The following is a 17,994-nucleotide window of genomic DNA, read 5'->3' as shown; positions in this document are numbered from 1 at the left end:
CTCTTCTTTCTCTCTCTCTCTCTCTCTCTCTCTCTCTCTCTCTCTCTCTCTCTCTCTCTCTCTCTCTCTCTCTCTCTCTCTCTCTCTCTCTCTCTCTCTCTCTCTCTCTCTCTCTCTCTCTCTCGCCCTGATGCTCAGTAACACTTGAAACAGCTCACCTTAAGGCTGCAAAATAGTCTGGGAAGGAATACTTTTGGGATAGTTTTAAATTTTTATTTCCTAAGTGAAATTCTGGCAGTAAATGTCAGAAGTGAATATTTTCTGCGGTGGTTTCATAGTTGACAGTGCCTAAAGAAAGGGTTAAAGCCCATTGGAGGGGGATAGAGCTGTAGTTTAGTGGTGGAGCGCTTGCCTGAAATACACAGGTCCTAGGTTCTATCCTGAGTATAGCACTAACAATAACAAGCCCAATGGGAAGTTACATGGCAAGGTACAAAATAAAACGGTGGAGAAGTAGGAGAACTAACTAATTATTAATATGTTCATGATAGGAAGAAGGTTAAGGTAGGGAAAGTGACAACTCACTCAACAGCTTTCCTCACGTTAAGGAGCTGATGGTGAGTAAAGGGGGAATGATGACCTAGGAGCTTCTGGCAATAGAACCAGGGGACAGACAAAATGGACAGGAATGCAAAGTGAGAATGGGGCCCTGGGTTGAACTTCTACTGAGGTCAGCCTCACCCTGGCCTCAATGAGCAGTCTGGAGACAGGCGACCTTTCTGGTACAGAAAGATCAAGTTGGGCCAGGCAGCAGTACATGTCTTTAACCCCAGCACTGAGGAGGTAGAGGCAGGCAGATCTCTGGTTTCAAGCCCAGTCTAGTCTACAGAGCAAGTTCTAGGACAGACTCAGAGAAACCTTGTCCCAAAAAGTCAAAACAGAACAACAAAAAACAAACAAAAAAGATCTGTCACTGAAGCCAAAAGAACTGTAAGGTGGAAAGCCTACATGGCTTCTCACTCAGCAGGCTGGGACCTGGAAGCACCAGGGGCATCTGCAAGGCACAGGATGGGTTGCCAGGCTGGACAGTTTGCCCCCAGACTGCAGAGTAGGTGTGCTGTTCCTTTAGTTCTCAGAAATGAAGGCAGCAACGACACGTTTCCCTCCCTCTCCCCTTCCTCTCTAAACTGTCCACAGTAGATAGAGATAAGAAAAATGAGATATTCTCACTTTATACTAATCAGAAGTTCTTTATTCTAACAAGCAATTGAAAACTTGAAATACCCTCCACTGAGAGACCAATTTCAAAGGCAATTAAATTAAATTAAATTGAAATTCACTATGAGGCACACAATCTGCAGCACCAACAACCTCTGAAGAGAGTTACAGCTCACTTCTCGAGGCTGGCGAGATGGCTCAAGGTTGGGAGCACCCACTGCTCCTGCAGAGGACCTGGGTTCCTACACCCACAACGGGTGGCTTACGGAAATCTGGAATTACAGTTCTAGGGGAAAGGATGCTCTCTGCTGAGCTCCATGAGCACCGGGCAAGCACGGGGTGCACATGCATACAGGTACATAGACACATAAAGTAATTAGACTCTTAAAAAATGCGAGGAGCTGTGTGTGGCAGTGTGGGCTACAGTGACAAATGCCTTTAATCTAGAGGCAGGCAGATCTCGAGTGTTCAAGGCCAGCCTGCTGTACAGAGAGAGTTCTCTACTGGCCAGGGCTATACTGAAGAGACCTTGTCTCAAGGCAAACAAATGGATTTTAAAGAATTTCATCTTTTGCGATGTTTCCTCATGAACTGAAAATGCACAGGCGGTCCTACCTTTGTGATGAACGGTGTTATGAAGACAAAGAACACATCATAGACCAGGAGAAGGCCTAGCAGTATCACACAGGACTGTCGGGAAAAAGGGATTTAAAAGATCAAACTTCCCACATCTAAACTATCACATCAAATTACTTTGCAGAAACAAGTAAGCATGAGAATATATATTTGAACACTATTTTAAAAGGTATTTTATTGTTATTGCTAGGCATATTTTATTTAATAAAACATCATTTAAAAATCCTTACTTCCTGTAACCCATTTGCTTAAAAACATCATTGAATTAAAGAAAGTTCTTCCCCAATATTTAGTCTTATGAAGTTCTATTAAAAGAGTATGAGTGATGAAAAACATCCAGCTAGCAACGTAGTAGCTGTCCGTGTCTTAGGGTTAGACGTGAGCACAGACAGGCAGGATGGACTCTCTGAAGACGGGGAATGGTCTGCAGCTCATTTGGGTGGAAGTTATAAAAGCTATACATACCCATACAACATTTCAACAGTGCAATTAAAATGAGCATGCTAGACTATATGCAAAATACACCTCAATCGGGAGCTGGAAAGATGGCTCAGTGGTTAAGAGCATTGCCTGCTCTTCCAAAGGTTCTGAGTTCAATTCCCAGCAACCACATGGTGGCTCACAACCATCTATAATGAGATCTGGTGCCCTCTTCTGGCCTGCAGACACACACACAGACAGAATATTGCATACATAATAAATAAATAAATAAATAAATAAATAAATAAATAAATAAATAATTTTAAAAAAAATACACCTCAATCATATTGTTTTTAAAAACATTATTATTACAGCTATAAAAGTAATATATTTTACCTTGAAATTGGGTAACTTCATTGTTTTAATTAAGTTGAGACAGAAAGCAATTCCTAAGATATCCTGTAAAATCCAAGCCCATCTATAATAAAAGAGAGAGAGAGAAAAAGAGAGATTCACCTATTGTTCCATTCCACTACTTTTGATGAACGTTACATAAACAGATCACTGTGGTTATGCCATTCAATGGCTATGAACGATCTCCTCATAGCCTCCCTGTTTAGCAAGTTACTGTCCTGGCAGAATAATGACTCAAGGCTACCTCAGAAGAATGTGCGTCAGATGCGAGTACATATTCACCTTAATCTCTGCAGCTTTGCGTGTCTCTACAAAGACAGCTGCCAACAAAATCCCCATGTTTATATTCAGACCAGCTCAGCACAAAGTGAAAGCTACACAACTTACTTGTTAGAAATTAATATCCATAACTAGCAACCAGTGACAAAATTAATAACTTTGATAATTATAAAAAGATTTCCAGGTCATCAATAGTTTTATTAATAAGCCATTGAACATATGTTATATAATTTCCCCAGGTTTTCCTTCCTGCCATGGATTGACACTGGGTTGGCAAGATGGCTGGGCAGGTAAGGGTACCTGTTATCAAGCCTGATGACCTAAGACTTTTGAGACCCACAGGGTAGAAGGAGAGAAGTGACCCAAGTTGTGCTCTGATTGCCACACTTATGCTGTGGCGTGTACACACAGGTGAGAGACACACTGCGCACGCAAATACACACACACACTGCGCACGCACATACACACACACACAATGCATGTAATGATTTTCTTTAATAGAGAGACACTCATACCTGTTGCTCTTAGTAAATGGACAGATACCTTACATTGCCCCTTCTTTCTACTATGAAAGGCAAAATATTCTATATATTCTTTTACATTTTGCTTTTATCATGGTTAGTTTTTTATCAATTTGACATCAGAATCATTTGGGAAGAGAATCTCAAAGAGGAATTGTCTGGGTTGTTGTGGTGTTTTGAAAGAAAATGACTCCCAAAGGGAGAGCCACTACTAGGAGGTGTGGCCTTGGAGTAGGTGTGGTCCTGTTAGAGGAAGTATGTCACTGTGGAGGCGGGCTTTGAGGTCTCAAGTATGCTCAGTTCACTTCCTGTACTCTCAGCTCCAGAGCTACATTATGCCTGCATGCTGCCTTGGTTCCCACCATGACAATGGACTAAACCTCTGGACTGTAAGCAAGTCACCACGATTAAATGTTTTTCCTTTATAAGAATTGCTGTGTTCATGGTGTCTCTTCACACCAACAGAAACCCCAACTAAGGCAGGTGTGTTGGCCTGTGGGCATGTCTGTGAGACATTTTCTTTACTGGGCTGAGTTGGAAATATCTGAATGTGGGAGGCACCATTCCCTGGGTTTGGGTTCCAGACTGGTTAGATGTAGAGACAGGGTTGAAACAAGCAAGTCCATTCACTCATTTCTCTCTGCTCTTGGCTGTGGATGTGATGTGATCAGCTGCTTCAAGTTCCTGCCACCCTGACTTCTCAACAGTAAAGGACTGTCACCCGCAATTGTGAGATAAAATACCTTTTCCCCTAAGCTGCTTTTCAGCAGGGTATTTGATCACAGTGACAGAACTTAAAATATGACAGCCTTTTCACTTAAAACTCAGGCTGGAAATCACTGCACCACCAACTCAAAGATCATTTGTTAACGTTATATGGTGTTCTGCAGTAACATACCATAATTAAGCATATCTTAAGTCTAAGCGTTTAACCTAATTTCCCTCCCTGTAAGAATGTAAATCATTAGCCATAATAATCATAACGAATAAGAGTCAGGAATCCTTAAATCCACAATAAAGTAGAGTCATCATACCTGTCCTCATTTCTAAACACAGCCCACACAACAGCGACTGAGATGCACAATCCAGAGAGGAAAACCAGGCTTACTTTAATGTTTTTGCCACAACAGGAAATCCTAAAAATAAATAAAAATAGTTGATTTGTGCTGTAGACAAAATGCAATGATCACTTGATACAAAACATGACAGACTAACAAGAAATGATTGAAATATTACTCTAGATGTCATAATTTTACATAAAACTAATGAGGCATAATAACCAGTTTAACAAAACCCTTTATGGTAATGGAAATGTTCTCCATGTTTTCCAGTACTGATGACACTAGCCATATATGGCTACTTCAATATGTCTCAGGAACTCAATTTAAAGATCCCAAACACATTATTGACTTTAAATAGCCGTAAGTTTAATGTATACTGAATATACAGCCTTAAAGCAGCACCTCACTTTCCCTGTATTAAGTTCAAACACTAATTAAAGCAATCTCCAAGAGATACGTACGTGCACTGTCCACATGGCATCCTATGAACCAATGCAGCAAGACAGTTGTACAGACTCATTGCTGATGCTATGCAGAAAATTGCTATCATAACATAAACTAGAAAAGAAAGAGACAGTTATTAATCATTTAGTGCATTTCACTATACCATATTTTCAATATAGTACTATATATAATGTTTTCTATAGTAGCTGCTAAACTGAAAATATCTATAGTGTTTTAAGTTTTAAAGTGGGCCACGTTAACATGTGATTTTAGTTGTATTATACACCGCTAGGAAAGTATTAACTGGCTAAATATGGTTCTACATTTTCTAATTTTCAATAATTCAAACTGACATGTTTGTTACAGGTTTCTGTGAAGTGAATTACAGATATTTATAAGTACTTAAAGGTAAAAACAGAAGGATGATGAACTTTTGTGCATATATGGGTTTGTGTTTGTATGTATGTAGGTGCATACATATATTTGGATATGGGAAGAGGCCAGAAAACAACCATCGTTCTATTCCTCTGATGTCTTGTTTTCCTTCTGTTTGTTTTATTTTTGAAACAGGCTGAGTCACTGGCCTGGAAGTTTGCCAAGCAGACTACTCTGACTGGCCAGCAAGCTCCAGGGATCAACCTGCTTCTACCTACCCAGTGCTTGAATTCCACGTCTATGTCTCCAAGTAGGGTTTTCCTACAAGGATCAAACTCTGATCTTATTTGCACAATAAGCCCTTTACCAACCAAGCTATTCCTCCAAGCCTTTTTGTTTTGAGCTGCGTCTCAAGTAGTTCAAACTGGCCTTGAATTTGCTACACGGACAAAGAATGACCTTGAAAACCTTGAATATCTGAGTCAGTGGTGGTGGCCGCGTCTTTAATCCCAGAAGGATTAGGAAGGCAGAGGTTTCTCTGTGAGTTCGAGGTCAGCCTGGTCTACAAGAGCTAGTTCCAGGACAGGTTCCAAGGCTACAGAGAAAGCCTGTCTCAAAACTGTCTCCTCATCCCCCGCCAAAAAAAAAGAAAAGAAAACCTTGAACTCCTGATCCTCCTGTCTCTACCTCCTAAGTGCTGAGGTTACAGGTGTACACCATCATACCCAGCCTAATGACACCTGGGACTGAACCCAGGTCTTTGCACATATAACTCTACAGTGATATCCCAAACTGAATTAAGAAACACATTCTTTTTGGGAACACTGTCTAGCCTGAAACTTGCTATACACAAATATATAGGCTTGAATTTGTAGAGATCTGCCTGCCCGTGCCTCCCTGGTGCTGGGATTAAAGGCGTGTGCCACTGGGCCTGGCTCTGAATTAATAAACTATTAATATGATATTTTAGGAATGCAATTTAGGAATGAGAACAAATATCTGCCTTAGGTATCAGTCATGTTATCCATGTTTTCCTATGAGAATTTATCTGTAACAACTTGGCCTGTGTTAAAACCAAATCCAGCCAGGCATAGTAACCACCAGTTGAAGATTAGCCTGGGCTGTGTAGAAAGTACTGGTCTAGCCAGCATGACACAGCAAGATGCCTCAAGGGAAACACATACACATACCCTAAAACACTCAAATCCATTCAGAGAAACTTTGTTGCAATAGAACACCTAGGTAGTAAAATTTGACGAGCATTCTCTATTACCCAGATGTATCTGAAAATTATCTAAATATATTTCACCTCTGTGTTGTTACAAAGGAGGTAGGATTGTTATACCTTACAATATTCCTTTTCCAAATTTTCTAGAAAATATTGTGATAGAAATACTAGCTGTACCTCAATGCTCATGGTCTATTTGATTTCAGGAGACTGAGCTCTGAGGTGGGGGTGAGAAACAGAGACTGGTCTCAGCACAGTAAATTTGGGGAGTCCTGGTTCTGAGTGAAGCCCGATAAGCCACCCTGAGTCCTCTGATGCTCATATCTAACACACTGAGTTCATTCAAAGTACGCTGGGTTGTTGTCAGGGTGAGATAAGCGAACGTATATAAAGTGTGTGCGCTGCACGTGTCCTTTGTGGTCATGTATGAGGAGCAGGAAGGCAGACCCTTCATGGACTGTCAATTGGGTTTTGGTACATCTTCTGCCAAGCTGCCCAACCCAGGTTTTAAGAGCCCGGTAGGGAGCATATTCCCTGAGGCCTTATGGGAGCTTCATTGTTTTGTCTGCAGGGTACTGTCACTTAGAAAATGATCCCACGGGAAGAGCTTTATCATCATAACACAGTTCCAGTTAGCTTTGTTTTAAATGTAAGAAGTTTACTGAAAAGCATACTCAGGATGTACACCTGCTTCTTTTTTATTTGGTTTTTTTGAGACAGGGTTTCTCTGTAGTTTTAGAGCCTATCCTGGAACTAACTCTGTAGACCAGGCTGGCCTCGAACTCACAGAGATCTGCCTGCCTCTGTCTCCCGAGTGCTGGGATTAAAAAGCGTGCGCCACCACTGCCTGGCTCATCTTAATCATAAAATGGTGGGGGGAAGCCTTAGCAACTCAGTACAATCCTGTGAGTTATTGTCATACACTAGGAGACGGCAGCCATGCTAGCTTCTTGTATTTTTGGTGAGCCTAGCCTTTCATGGCTGAGTCCTAAGACCCAGTGTCTTACCAAGCCACCTGTAGAAGAAATAGAGCAGGACGATCATCACACAGCAGATGACCACAAACAGGACAACTGTGAGGGGGCTGAAAGTCAAATACTCTTCCTTCTTCCTCCGCGTCTCTTTGTCTTCCGCATCTGTCACTGCCTTCATGTTCTCCCTGCATAAACACACACAGAAACATCAGCAAGTCCTTACCACTTATTTTTTTTAAAAATCCCTCTCTAACACCAATTTTAAGTTGAATTACAAAAGTAATGCACTTTTTAAAAAAAGTACCAAAAAGAAATATTTAATCTAGGAACTAAAACATCCTATATTCCTACTCTCCAGAACAACTTTGAAATAAGATTTTTTAATAAAAAACCTGTTAGAACATACAACATTAATTATATTAATAAATTAATGTTTGTGGATGTTCATACAACTAAGTTTGGAGAGATATTTATGTTGACATAATGTGTTTTAAGATATAAACTTATAAACAATATTGCCTACCTACATACAGTAAAGTCTTTCTAAATAAGTTTGTCTCAAGTATAAACACTAAATTCTCCTATGAGCAAACTCAGCATTTACTACATGTCTGTCCTGTGCTCATTAGTGCACTTAGAATAACTGTTACATTACCAGCTCCAGTCCTGTCCTGCCTTTGTTACTACCCATGGGTTCTCCCAAGTAATCACCTCTCTAATGAAAGGCAAAGACGGGTGTCAAAGAGAGCGGCAGGTGGCTTTGGAGAGTAGACAGCTTACCGTCTCACCTGTCACATCACTGGGCCTTCCTGGTGACACAGAGCCTACCCCATGTTCCCAGCCCCTGCCCCAGTTCAGCTCCCTGTGGTGCATCTTCCGGCCCTGATCATTAAATCTGGGCTCCCTGCAGACTTTAAGCTGAATAAAACTTTAGGTCTAAACATTTTCACATTTGCAACTGTTAACCAGCACACTGCTTTTCCCATCAGGAGATTACAGATGACGTCATGATCATGAATGGGACTCATGTGGCCTCTGCACCAGCACTTCCCTACAACTCCAGACCAGGATGTAGGGGCACTAACAGAAGTTTTAACAATGTGGTACTTAAGTGGGGAAAGGTGCCAGCCTTTGGTATCTGTCATTGAAAATAAATAAAAACATTTATAGCAGTAGACATGTAAGCCATAATGATCCACATATTCAATATTCATAGCCACATGTTGAAGAGCCTAAGGCACTCCCCCTTCTGAAACAGTCTTGCTATGTAGCACAAGTTGCACTAAACTTAATATGTAACCCAGGGTACTTCCAAACTCATGATCCTCCTGACTCAGACTCCCGAGCAGTAGGGTTACAGGTGTGTACCACCATACCTGACATAAAGCACTTCATTTGGGGGGGGGGTACATTGGGGCAGGGGCATATGTTGCCCAGGCTAGAGTAGAACTCAGTATGTAGCCAAGGATGACCTCCACCTCTCAAGTGCTGTGATTACTATAGGCATGGATATATATAGGCACCATACATAGCTTTCATAAAAATGCTTTCCTGAAAGGGAACCAACTCCTCGATTTCTACATTAAATACTACCAGCAACTGTATTCCTTTGGGAGAGCAGTGGTTCAAACAACTAGGCAAAAGCTCCACCACTGAGCTATGCTCCAGCTCATGCTGTGAGATTGCACTCTATGTGTGTGTTTGCTGCTGTGTGTGCATGTGCAAGTGCACACCTGCCACAATACATGTGTGGATGTCGGAAGACATCCAGGGGTCAGTCCTCGAACCTTGTCGTCTTCCCTGTTTGAGACAGGTTTAACTGGCCTTCAAGATTCCACAGATTCCCATCTTGCTGCAGGAACACTTGGCTTACAGACGCACACAACTGGGTCCAGCTTTCTGTGAGTTCTAGGGTTTTGAACTCAGGTCCTCACACTTGTGCAGTGAACACTTTACCCACTGAGTCCCTCAGCAGCCTCCACAGAGTATTTGATGTGAGTTAAGTGTTTCTCTATGAACAAATAACTCAGGTGCCTACAACCTTCTATTAGTTTAAAAAAAAAAAAGATAGAAAAAGAAAAGGCAATCCTACAATCTGTCTTACTGGCTCTATATACTGAGATTAAAAATGTAAATGTTCTTGCCATTAAGATTATCATGAAGCATTATTTAAAACTATTTATCAGAAAGTCATAAAGAGTTTAATTAAACTTACAATTCAATGACTCCACTCCAGTATCCTCCTAATGCCACAGTGAACACAGCAATTGCAAAAATAACCACCATAGTATAGTCAAAGTTAGGCCAGGATGGAGAATACATCTGCACGGTAACGTTATCTCCCAGAGTCTGAAGGGCAAAGGGACAGTTAACACAGGGATGAGTCCTCCACAGCACAGCAGCAACATCTACACATCATCAGAGAGCTGGGAAGACGGGACAGCTAGAGGCTTATTCAGCCCTTCAACGCTCTCGCTAGCAAGTGGAGAATGCCTAATAATCAAAATAAGAATAGTGATTAAATGTAAACAATCATACCCTTTATAAACATCTAATATGCCATTACTAACGTACCTGTTTCATATCTTTAAAGTCTCTTTGGCTTATCACTGCAATTAGTATTGTCATATTTTGAAATTCAGAACTGTTCCTTGAGGAAGGAAGCTAAAAGAAAAAATATGAAACTTGATTAACACATTTACAGAATAAAAATATACATACTATATTTACACTAAGTACCAATATTATGTTGAATTATATAAACAAAGCTTCATTATTCCTTCTTAATAATATATAAGTTCTAAAAGCAAAATCTTTTTAACATGAACTTAAACAGATATATACTATACATGACATTATATGGTATAGACACTGTATAAGCATACAACATACACACACACACACACATATATATATATATGTTTCTCAACTCTTAAGACTTCAAGTCATCTCAACTCTAAAGATACAGCCAAAACTACAAAATTTTCTAATTAGAATGTTTTATTAATAAATTTAGAACATTTATTAATAAAAGTAATCTAGAAGATGATTAAAAATTCAGCCTCTGGAACACACACAGCATTAACTCAGTTCCTGGGAGACTTGGTGTTCGAGGCACAATAGAAATTCCTTCTTTTAAACAATCTTCCTCAAAACCCAGTAATACCACTTTTGGGTATATATCCAAAGAATGCTCAATCATGCCACAAGGACATGTGCTCAGCTATGCTCATAGCAGTTTTGTTTGTCATAGCCAGAACCTGGAAACAACCTACATGCCCCTTGATCAAAAAATGGATAAGGAAAATGTGGTACATTTACACAATGGAGTACTACACAGCAGAAAAAAAAATGACATCTTGAATTTTTCAGGAAAATGGATGGAGCTAGAAAACATTATTTTGATTGAGGTAACCCAGACACAGAAAGACAATTATCACATGTACTCACTCATAGGTGGTTTTTAAACACAAAGCAAAGAAAGCCAGCCTACCAACCACAATCCCAGAGAACTTAGACAACAATGAGGACACTAAGAGAGACTTACATAGATCCAATCTACATGGGAAGTAGAAAGTAGAAAAAAACAAGATCTCCTGAGTAAATTGGGAGCATGGGGACCTTGAGGGGGGAGGAGAGAGGCAGGGAGGGGAGCAGAGAAAAATGTAGAGCTCAATAAATATCAATAAAAAATGTATATAAAAAAGAAATTCCTCCATTTAGCACTTACCAGAACACTGCTGTTGGCGATCAGCAATGCTTCAGCACCACCTTTCTGGGCAATTTGGGCTTTTTCAAGGATGTGGCAGGATCCCCACTGTACCACCACTGCTTTGTTCTTTATGCCATCAGGAGGAATATCAGAAGGGTGGCACAGTGGCGTGCCGGTCAGATTCATCAAGCTAAGAGAAGTCTGAAAAGAAGAAATGTTTTTAACTTTTCTTTTTTTTTCTAATTAATTTATTTATTATGTATACAATATCCTGTCTGTATGTATGCCTGCAGGCCAGAAGAGGGCGCCAGACCTCATTACAGATGGTTGTGAGCCACCATGTGGTTGCTGGGAATTGAACTCAGGACCTTTGGAAGAGCAGGCGATGCTCTTAACCGCTGAGCCATTTCTCCAGCCCCAAGAAGAAATGTTTTTAATAAGACAGATACCTCATTTCACCCAAGAGCATTCAGCGATGAAACACAGAGGCCAGTTTAGTACAATGTCACTGAGTCACACGCTAAAATACAGTTATTACTCATATTCAATATTTTATTATGAACAATTATCACGTTATTTACTTACTGCATTTTCTAGGGAACTTGGAAGCCTTGTCCACTTGGGGTTATAATGCATGCAATAGTCCTTGGAAAGTGAAGACGAGCCATCTGCGGCCGCGTGCAGGATGGCTTCCTGAGCAGCTGTCTAAGATACAAACAACAACTTTCAGGATGGCGGTCACAGTTAGGCTTGCCGGCAGTAACAGATTTCAATGAGACTATTTACAAGCATGTCTGAGCACATTTCCTCATGGGGGTGAGACTTGTGATGACTTTATTTACTCCTGCGTATGCAGCTCGGGAATAATGAAACCATACACACTTGTCCGGAGCTCATTCCTTGAGGACGATGGCTCACTTTCTTACAAGATTAACTATGACCCTAAAACTATGTTTTAAGGGCCATATGGGGGATGCTATGACATAATAATGCCAGCCTGCCCTCTCAGCCTGGCACTTTCCTCACCACTCTTTTATGAGTTGTGACTTCATAGTTCACACTCATGCAGAAGAATGGACTCAAAACCTCTCAGCTTGTCCCACCCTTGGTGTCTGCCTAGTACCTTTCCCTAGGGTTAAAGAGATGCAGGAGTACTTTTAAGTATTGACTGTATAAGATAATCACCTTGAATTTAAAATCATTTTCACTCTAGTCTTCAAGAGCTTTCAACTGCCTATCCAGATACACCAATACGGAGTTTAAGAGAAAAACTGCCTGCCCTGTGATGGTGGCAGATGCCTTTAATCCCAACACTCAGGAGGCAGAGGCAAGTGGATCTCTGTGAGTTCAAAGACACCCTGGTCTACAGAGCTAGTTCCAGGACAGCCAAAGCTACACAAAGAAACCCTGTCTCAAAAAAACAAAACAAAACAAAAAAGGAGGAGGAGGAAGACGAAGAAGGGAAGCTGGCAGCGGTGGCCTATGTGAGGCAGTGGCAGGCAGATTTTTCTGAGTTCCAGAGCAGTCTGGTCTACACAGTGAGTGCTAGGGAGGCCAGACCTACATACAAAGATGCTGTCTCAAAACAAACAATCAAAAATAAATAAATAAACAACATAAAAGAGAGCTAGAAGAGCTGGCAAGATAGCTCAGTGGGTAACCGCACTTATCACCAAAGATGACAGTCTGAGTTGGATCCCAGGACCCACGGAAGGGGCGGGGGGGGGGGGGGGGAGGGAAATGAGTCCCATGAGTTGGTCCTTGAGCATGACACATATGCCCTGGCACACCCACCCCCAAATAAATAAATAAATTTTAAAAATAGCTAGAATACTTCATCTTGTCTTATTTCCCATTGCCTAGAAAAATAAGGAAAAGGGACAAAGTGATGGAAAAGAATAATAAAGAAAAAGTGAGGGGCGGGAGACATGCAGAGACATCCCCAAATGTTTAGTATACTGCTTCTGTCACCCACCTCCTTCAACATACGTTCTTCCCATCTTATCTGTGAGCAAGTTTGTCTCCAAATCCAAAGGAAGAAGAGGTCCAGGGAATGGGTCAGCAGGTGAAACATTAGCAGCCAAGTCTAATGACCTGAGCCCCACATGGTGCCAAGTTAACGCTTGACTTCTACCATGGGTTGGGGCACAGGAAGGCATGTGTGTTCAGATACACAAAAGCATACCCAAAATAAACAAAACATACAAGCCTTTGTAGCAAAGCACACATCCAGTTGGTTTCTTAAGACAGGATTTCTCTGTATAGCCTTGGCTGTCCTGGAATTCTCTGTGTAGACCAGCCTAGCCTGGAATGTAGAGAAATCTGTCTGCCTCTGCCTCTCATGGGCCACCACTGCCTGGCTTTCCTCCTCCTCCTTCCCCCACCCCTTTTATGTTTGTTTGTTTGTTTTGTTTTATTTTGGAGACAGGGTTTCTTTGTGTAACCTTGTTTGTCCTGGAATTAACTCTGTAGGCCAGGCTGGCTTTGAACTCATAGAGTTCCACATGCCTCTGCCTCTCAACTCCCAAGTGCTGGGATTAAAGGCCTGTGCCACTACCACCTGGGCTCATTCTTCTTCTTCTTGTCTTTTTTTTTTTTGGTTTTTTTTTTTTTTTTTTTTTTTTTTTTTTTTTTTTTTTTTTTTTTTTTTTTTTTTTTGGTTTTTTGAGACAGGGTTTCTCTGTGGCTTTGGAGCCTGTCCTGGAACTAGCTCTTGTAGACCAGGCTGGCCTCGAACTCACAGAGATCCACCTGCCTCTGTCTCCTGAGTGCTGGGAATAAAGGCATGTGCCACCACTGCCCGGCTTCATTCTTCTTTTTAAGGTGATTTCTCAGGCATTTTGTCAAGGAACAGAAAGCTGGTACCATGAAGGAAGATTATTGCTTATGACTATAGCTGATAATATGGCTCATAAGCATTGAAATTAGTATGCAGAAGTCTGGAGGTTTGGAGGAGCAAACTAGAGAAAGACTACGATGCTGTCAAAAGAGCTTAACGAGGCCATTCTGGGCAGAATGCTGAGAACAATGCAGACAAAGGCAGGCTCCTGAACAGATGGGATGGTGACTCTATCTGGAATAGGCTAAAAACAATGCATCGTACATTCTGGCATTTGTCCATCCTCTGACTCTCTGGGAAGCTGAGTTTAAAGGACTAACCCAAAAGAGGTCATGTCTAGGTAACAAAGCATTCAAACTCTATCACACAGGTATTACTAGATGCTTTTAGTTATGAGGAGAATCAGGAACAAAACCACTACAAAATTTGCAATTTGTCCAGAAAAGGGACATGCTTAAAGTTGCAGCCACGGAAACATATCACCCATCCACCCCCAACCATTAACAAAGAAATACCGTATTCCTCAGAAGGCTAGGTGAAGCTCAGTTTGTAGAGCACTTAACTACCATCATATGAAGCCTTGGGTTTGAACTTGGTGGTCCATGCCTATAATCCCTGCACTCAGGACAATCAGAAGTTCAGGGTCATTCTTAGGTAGCTCAAAGCAAGCCTAGGCTACACAAGACCTTATTTTAAAAAAAAAAAAGGCATAGTACTTCACACAAGAGCATATTTACAGTTTGCTAAACATGTCACCCATTACTCCATGTATCCATGCCATTAGATCTTCCAAGTTCTTGTCTAATAACCACAGTGTGGGTTTGTCGATTCTTTTTCTTTGTTTTGTTTTTTCAAGACAGGGTTCCTCTGTGTAGCCTTGGCAGTCCTAGAACTTACTGTGCAGACCAAGCTGGCCTCAAACTCACAGAGACCAGCCTGCTTCTGACACAGAGTGTTGGACCAGGCATGTGCCACCACTGCCCAACAATGTGATTTATCAAGAGTTGATGTATTTCTGTGCTAAATATTAATTTATCTTGAGGACGAATTAGTGGAACTATAAGTATGTAAACATCATTTTTTTCTTAATAGTCTTAAGAGGTTCAATGAAATGAGTGCTAAGTTTAACATAAATTATAAGTTCAGGGCATTTACGTACCCTCTGAGCTGTTCTTTGGGAACTAAATGTCACTTGTCTGATTATTCAGTACACAACTTAAAGACACAGAGTAATGCTTCTGTGTTGCTGTTTCTCCCCTCAAAATACTTTTTGTATGATTTCTTTCCTGTATGATCCTAATGCTGTCCAGCAAAGTTCCCAGAACACGAAAGGCTACTCTTTTTTTTTTTTTTTTGTTTAATAACAGTTTTGAGCTTAGATTTTCTCGCTGACCCTTTAAAGCCCAGAGTTATAAAACACAGTCTTTCCGAGAAGTTACAGTTCCTCGGGGTAATGACTATGCACACTGTTTACACAACTGCCCAAACAACACTGATAAATATTCCCAACCTGAAGCTCCAGAAGAGAAAGCAAATGGAAACAAAGTCTGATTTCCTGAAAGCTAGCTTCTGGGTCACCCATTAGAACTCAAATTTCTTGATGCTAAATTTTAAAACATTACTTCTGCAACTATGGGTATGCATGCACATATTTTTTTCTTAACCAGACTTCTACCCCTTTAGACTTCAAACTAAAAACCTCCAAGGGCCACTTTCATACTTGGTTTTTAAAGGGATTTTAAAGTGTGCCTATAAGAAAACAAAAGCAGAAAAACAAATCCCCACAGTATAATGACACGCACCTTACAGAGAAAGAACTGGAATGAAAGCATGCAGATATCCATATAGTTATAGATAGAAATATATGTGAACACAGTTAACTAAAGAGCACTCCAGAACGCTAACACCTGGAACCCAGTCCATCCTGCCCCCCCCCCTTTTTTTTTCCTGGGCAAAAAGCAGCAGTAAGAAGGGTTACACAATAAAACAGAAGTTAAATTTTTTAATTAAAAAGAAAATGTGCCTGAATGCTAAAAAACTATAGAGAGCGCTTCAGGACCTAGGTGAAAGAAGCCCTCCACCCCACGGGGTTACTCCCGGGTAAGTATTTCGCAGGGTTCTAGGCACTGCCAGGTGAGAATGCTGGAACCCGCGGGTGAGCGCTGTAAAAGGGCCGGAAGGGGGGGGGGAGGAGAGGGGGAGGGGCAGGGGAGGAGGGAGGAGAAGGGAAAGGGAGGAAGGGGAGGGAAGAGCGGAGAGGAGGGGAGGGGAGTGCGGCTCTCACCAGTCCCAGCAGGCAGCTCCAGAGCAGAGCGGCCGCGGGAGCGTGCCGCAAGTGCAGCAGCAGCCCCATCCCGCGGACGGGCAGCAGGGCGCTGGCGGCGCTGGCGGTACCCGGACCTCTGGGCTGCAGCCCCGACTTCCTCTTCCGGCCCCGCCCGCGGAGCGCTGGGCTGGGACTCTGAGCTGACGGTCGGCTCCGGGCGCTGCTCCTCGGAACAGCCCTCTTAACTGCGTAAATCCCCGGTTCCCGTCCGGTTCCCTCTAACTGCGGCCGCCGCCCATTCTGAGTTTCTGCGGCTTCGGGTTTCAGTTTCCCTTCAGGCCTCTGCCACGTAGCCTCAGAGCCACCTTCGCAAAGCTCTAAACCAGACAAGGCCCCTCTCCACGCTTGAAGCACAAATCAAAACTCTTCCTCCGCAGCAAAGTTTATGTCATCTCACCCCTGGCTTCTCTGTTCCTAGCCTCTCTATTCTCCTATGCGTTTTGACCCTCGAGCTGGGCGTTCCCTCGTCAGTTTACACGTCTCTTCCGTCGAGTTTTCTATTCTCTATTCACTTTCATACTATGATTTATTTGTTCTCTGCGTAGCTTTGTTTTTGTTTTGCTTTATTGACACGGGCTAGCTCTACCTATCCTTGGCTGCTGACCAAGACCAGGCTGGCCTAAGACTTAGAGATCTGCCTGCTTCTGCCTCTCAAGCACCGAGATTAAAGGTATAAGCCACCATACCTGACTCATTTTATACTCATTTATCTATGTATTTCACATCCTGCTATCCAATTAATGACAGGGAACTGTCCCTCTTTGCTTTGTTGACCACTTTGTCCTTACATATAAAATATCCAGCGTATACTAGGTCGTCAAATATTTGTTGAATAACCAAACCAAACAGAAACCAGGACAGTGTTCCTGCTACCCTAAGGGAGGGACGTAGCAAGGGATACAGACGTGTGAGCAAACACTGTCAACACAGAGATCTTTCACCCAGTGCTATATAAGGATCAAAGGGAGGTAAAAATAGGGCGCCAGAGAAAAACAGCCTGAGCTGACTGTAGCCGACTATTAATTTCTATGCAAGTTCATTTCAGATAGGCAAAGGAAACCACTTCCAGGAAGGAAGCATTAGTCTCAAGGCCAAGGAAGGCACTGGCGAAACCACAAAACTCGAGCTAAACTGAAATTAGGCGTGGTGGAAGGGGAAATATGAGAAGAAGCAGAGGCTGAACATAAGTGAGCTGGACAGCTTGGAACTTGAGACTATCCTCTGGATGGTGCGGATTCACGAAAATTAAATAGAACAACGCCACGACACCCGGTTTCTGTTTGGGGAGCTCTCTAGGGCTGGTGGGGTCACAAATAGACTGAAACTGGGCCACAAGTGGAAGCCAAGGGATAGACAAGTACAGAAACAACCCAGGTAGAGCCGAGGGAACGCTTGCTCTGAGAGAGTGTGGCAGAAAAGAAATGGGGGGGAAGAGATGGGTCAGAAAGAGTTGTTGCAGATTTGCAAAGTTGAAAAGGAGGGAGGAGTGGTTTCCCAGAATTCTTTGCTGAGCCCTTTACTGGGATGGATTCCAAAGGAGAGGAAAAGTGGGCATGCCTTTGAAACGTTGCGGACATCTCCGAATATTCTGGAGTTTTATTCTTGTG

At 42.1% G+C, this 17,994-nt stretch overlaps 1 protein-coding gene across 4 annotated transcripts in view; it reads right to left on the bottom strand.

The window, feature by feature from the left end:
* The window catches only part of Sppl2a (signal peptide peptidase like 2A), a 35,373-nt gene extending 18,466 nt beyond the window's left edge, over positions 1-16,907 (bottom strand). For 2 of the 4 annotated variants that reach the window (XM_050131636.1, XM_050131629.1), the window contains exons 1-10: positions 16,346-16,907; positions 11,808-11,927; positions 11,241-11,423; positions 10,085-10,174; positions 9,726-9,859; positions 7,544-7,695; positions 4,951-5,047; positions 4,463-4,564; positions 2,611-2,692; positions 1,774-1,848 (exon numbers count right to left, since the gene is read on the bottom strand). In XM_050131636.1, coding sequence (XP_049987593.1) covers positions 1,774-1,848; positions 2,611-2,692; positions 4,463-4,564; positions 4,951-5,047; positions 7,544-7,695; positions 9,726-9,859; positions 10,085-10,174; positions 11,241-11,423; positions 11,808-11,927; positions 16,346-16,414 — 1,104 coding nt within the window. In that variant the 5' untranslated portion in view covers positions 16,415-16,907. The remainder of the gene's footprint in view (positions 1-1,773; positions 1,849-2,610; positions 2,693-4,462; positions 4,565-4,950; positions 5,048-7,543; positions 7,696-9,725; positions 9,860-10,084; positions 10,175-11,240; positions 11,424-11,807; positions 11,928-16,345) is intronic. The other 2 variants (XM_050131642.1, XM_050131653.1) reach the window with 1 other exon arrangement.
* Between the last annotated feature and the right edge of the window lie 1,087 nt (positions 16,908-17,994).

This window comes from Alexandromys fortis, unplaced genomic scaffold, assembly GCF_014885135.2.
Source record: "Alexandromys fortis isolate MF-2015 unplaced genomic scaffold, M_Fortis_MF-2015_v1.1 scaffold_6, whole genome shotgun sequence".
In the NCBI taxonomy this organism is placed as follows: domain Eukaryota; kingdom Metazoa; phylum Chordata; class Mammalia; order Rodentia; family Cricetidae; genus Alexandromys; species Alexandromys fortis.
This window is presented reverse-complemented; position numbering and strand designations above follow the sequence as displayed.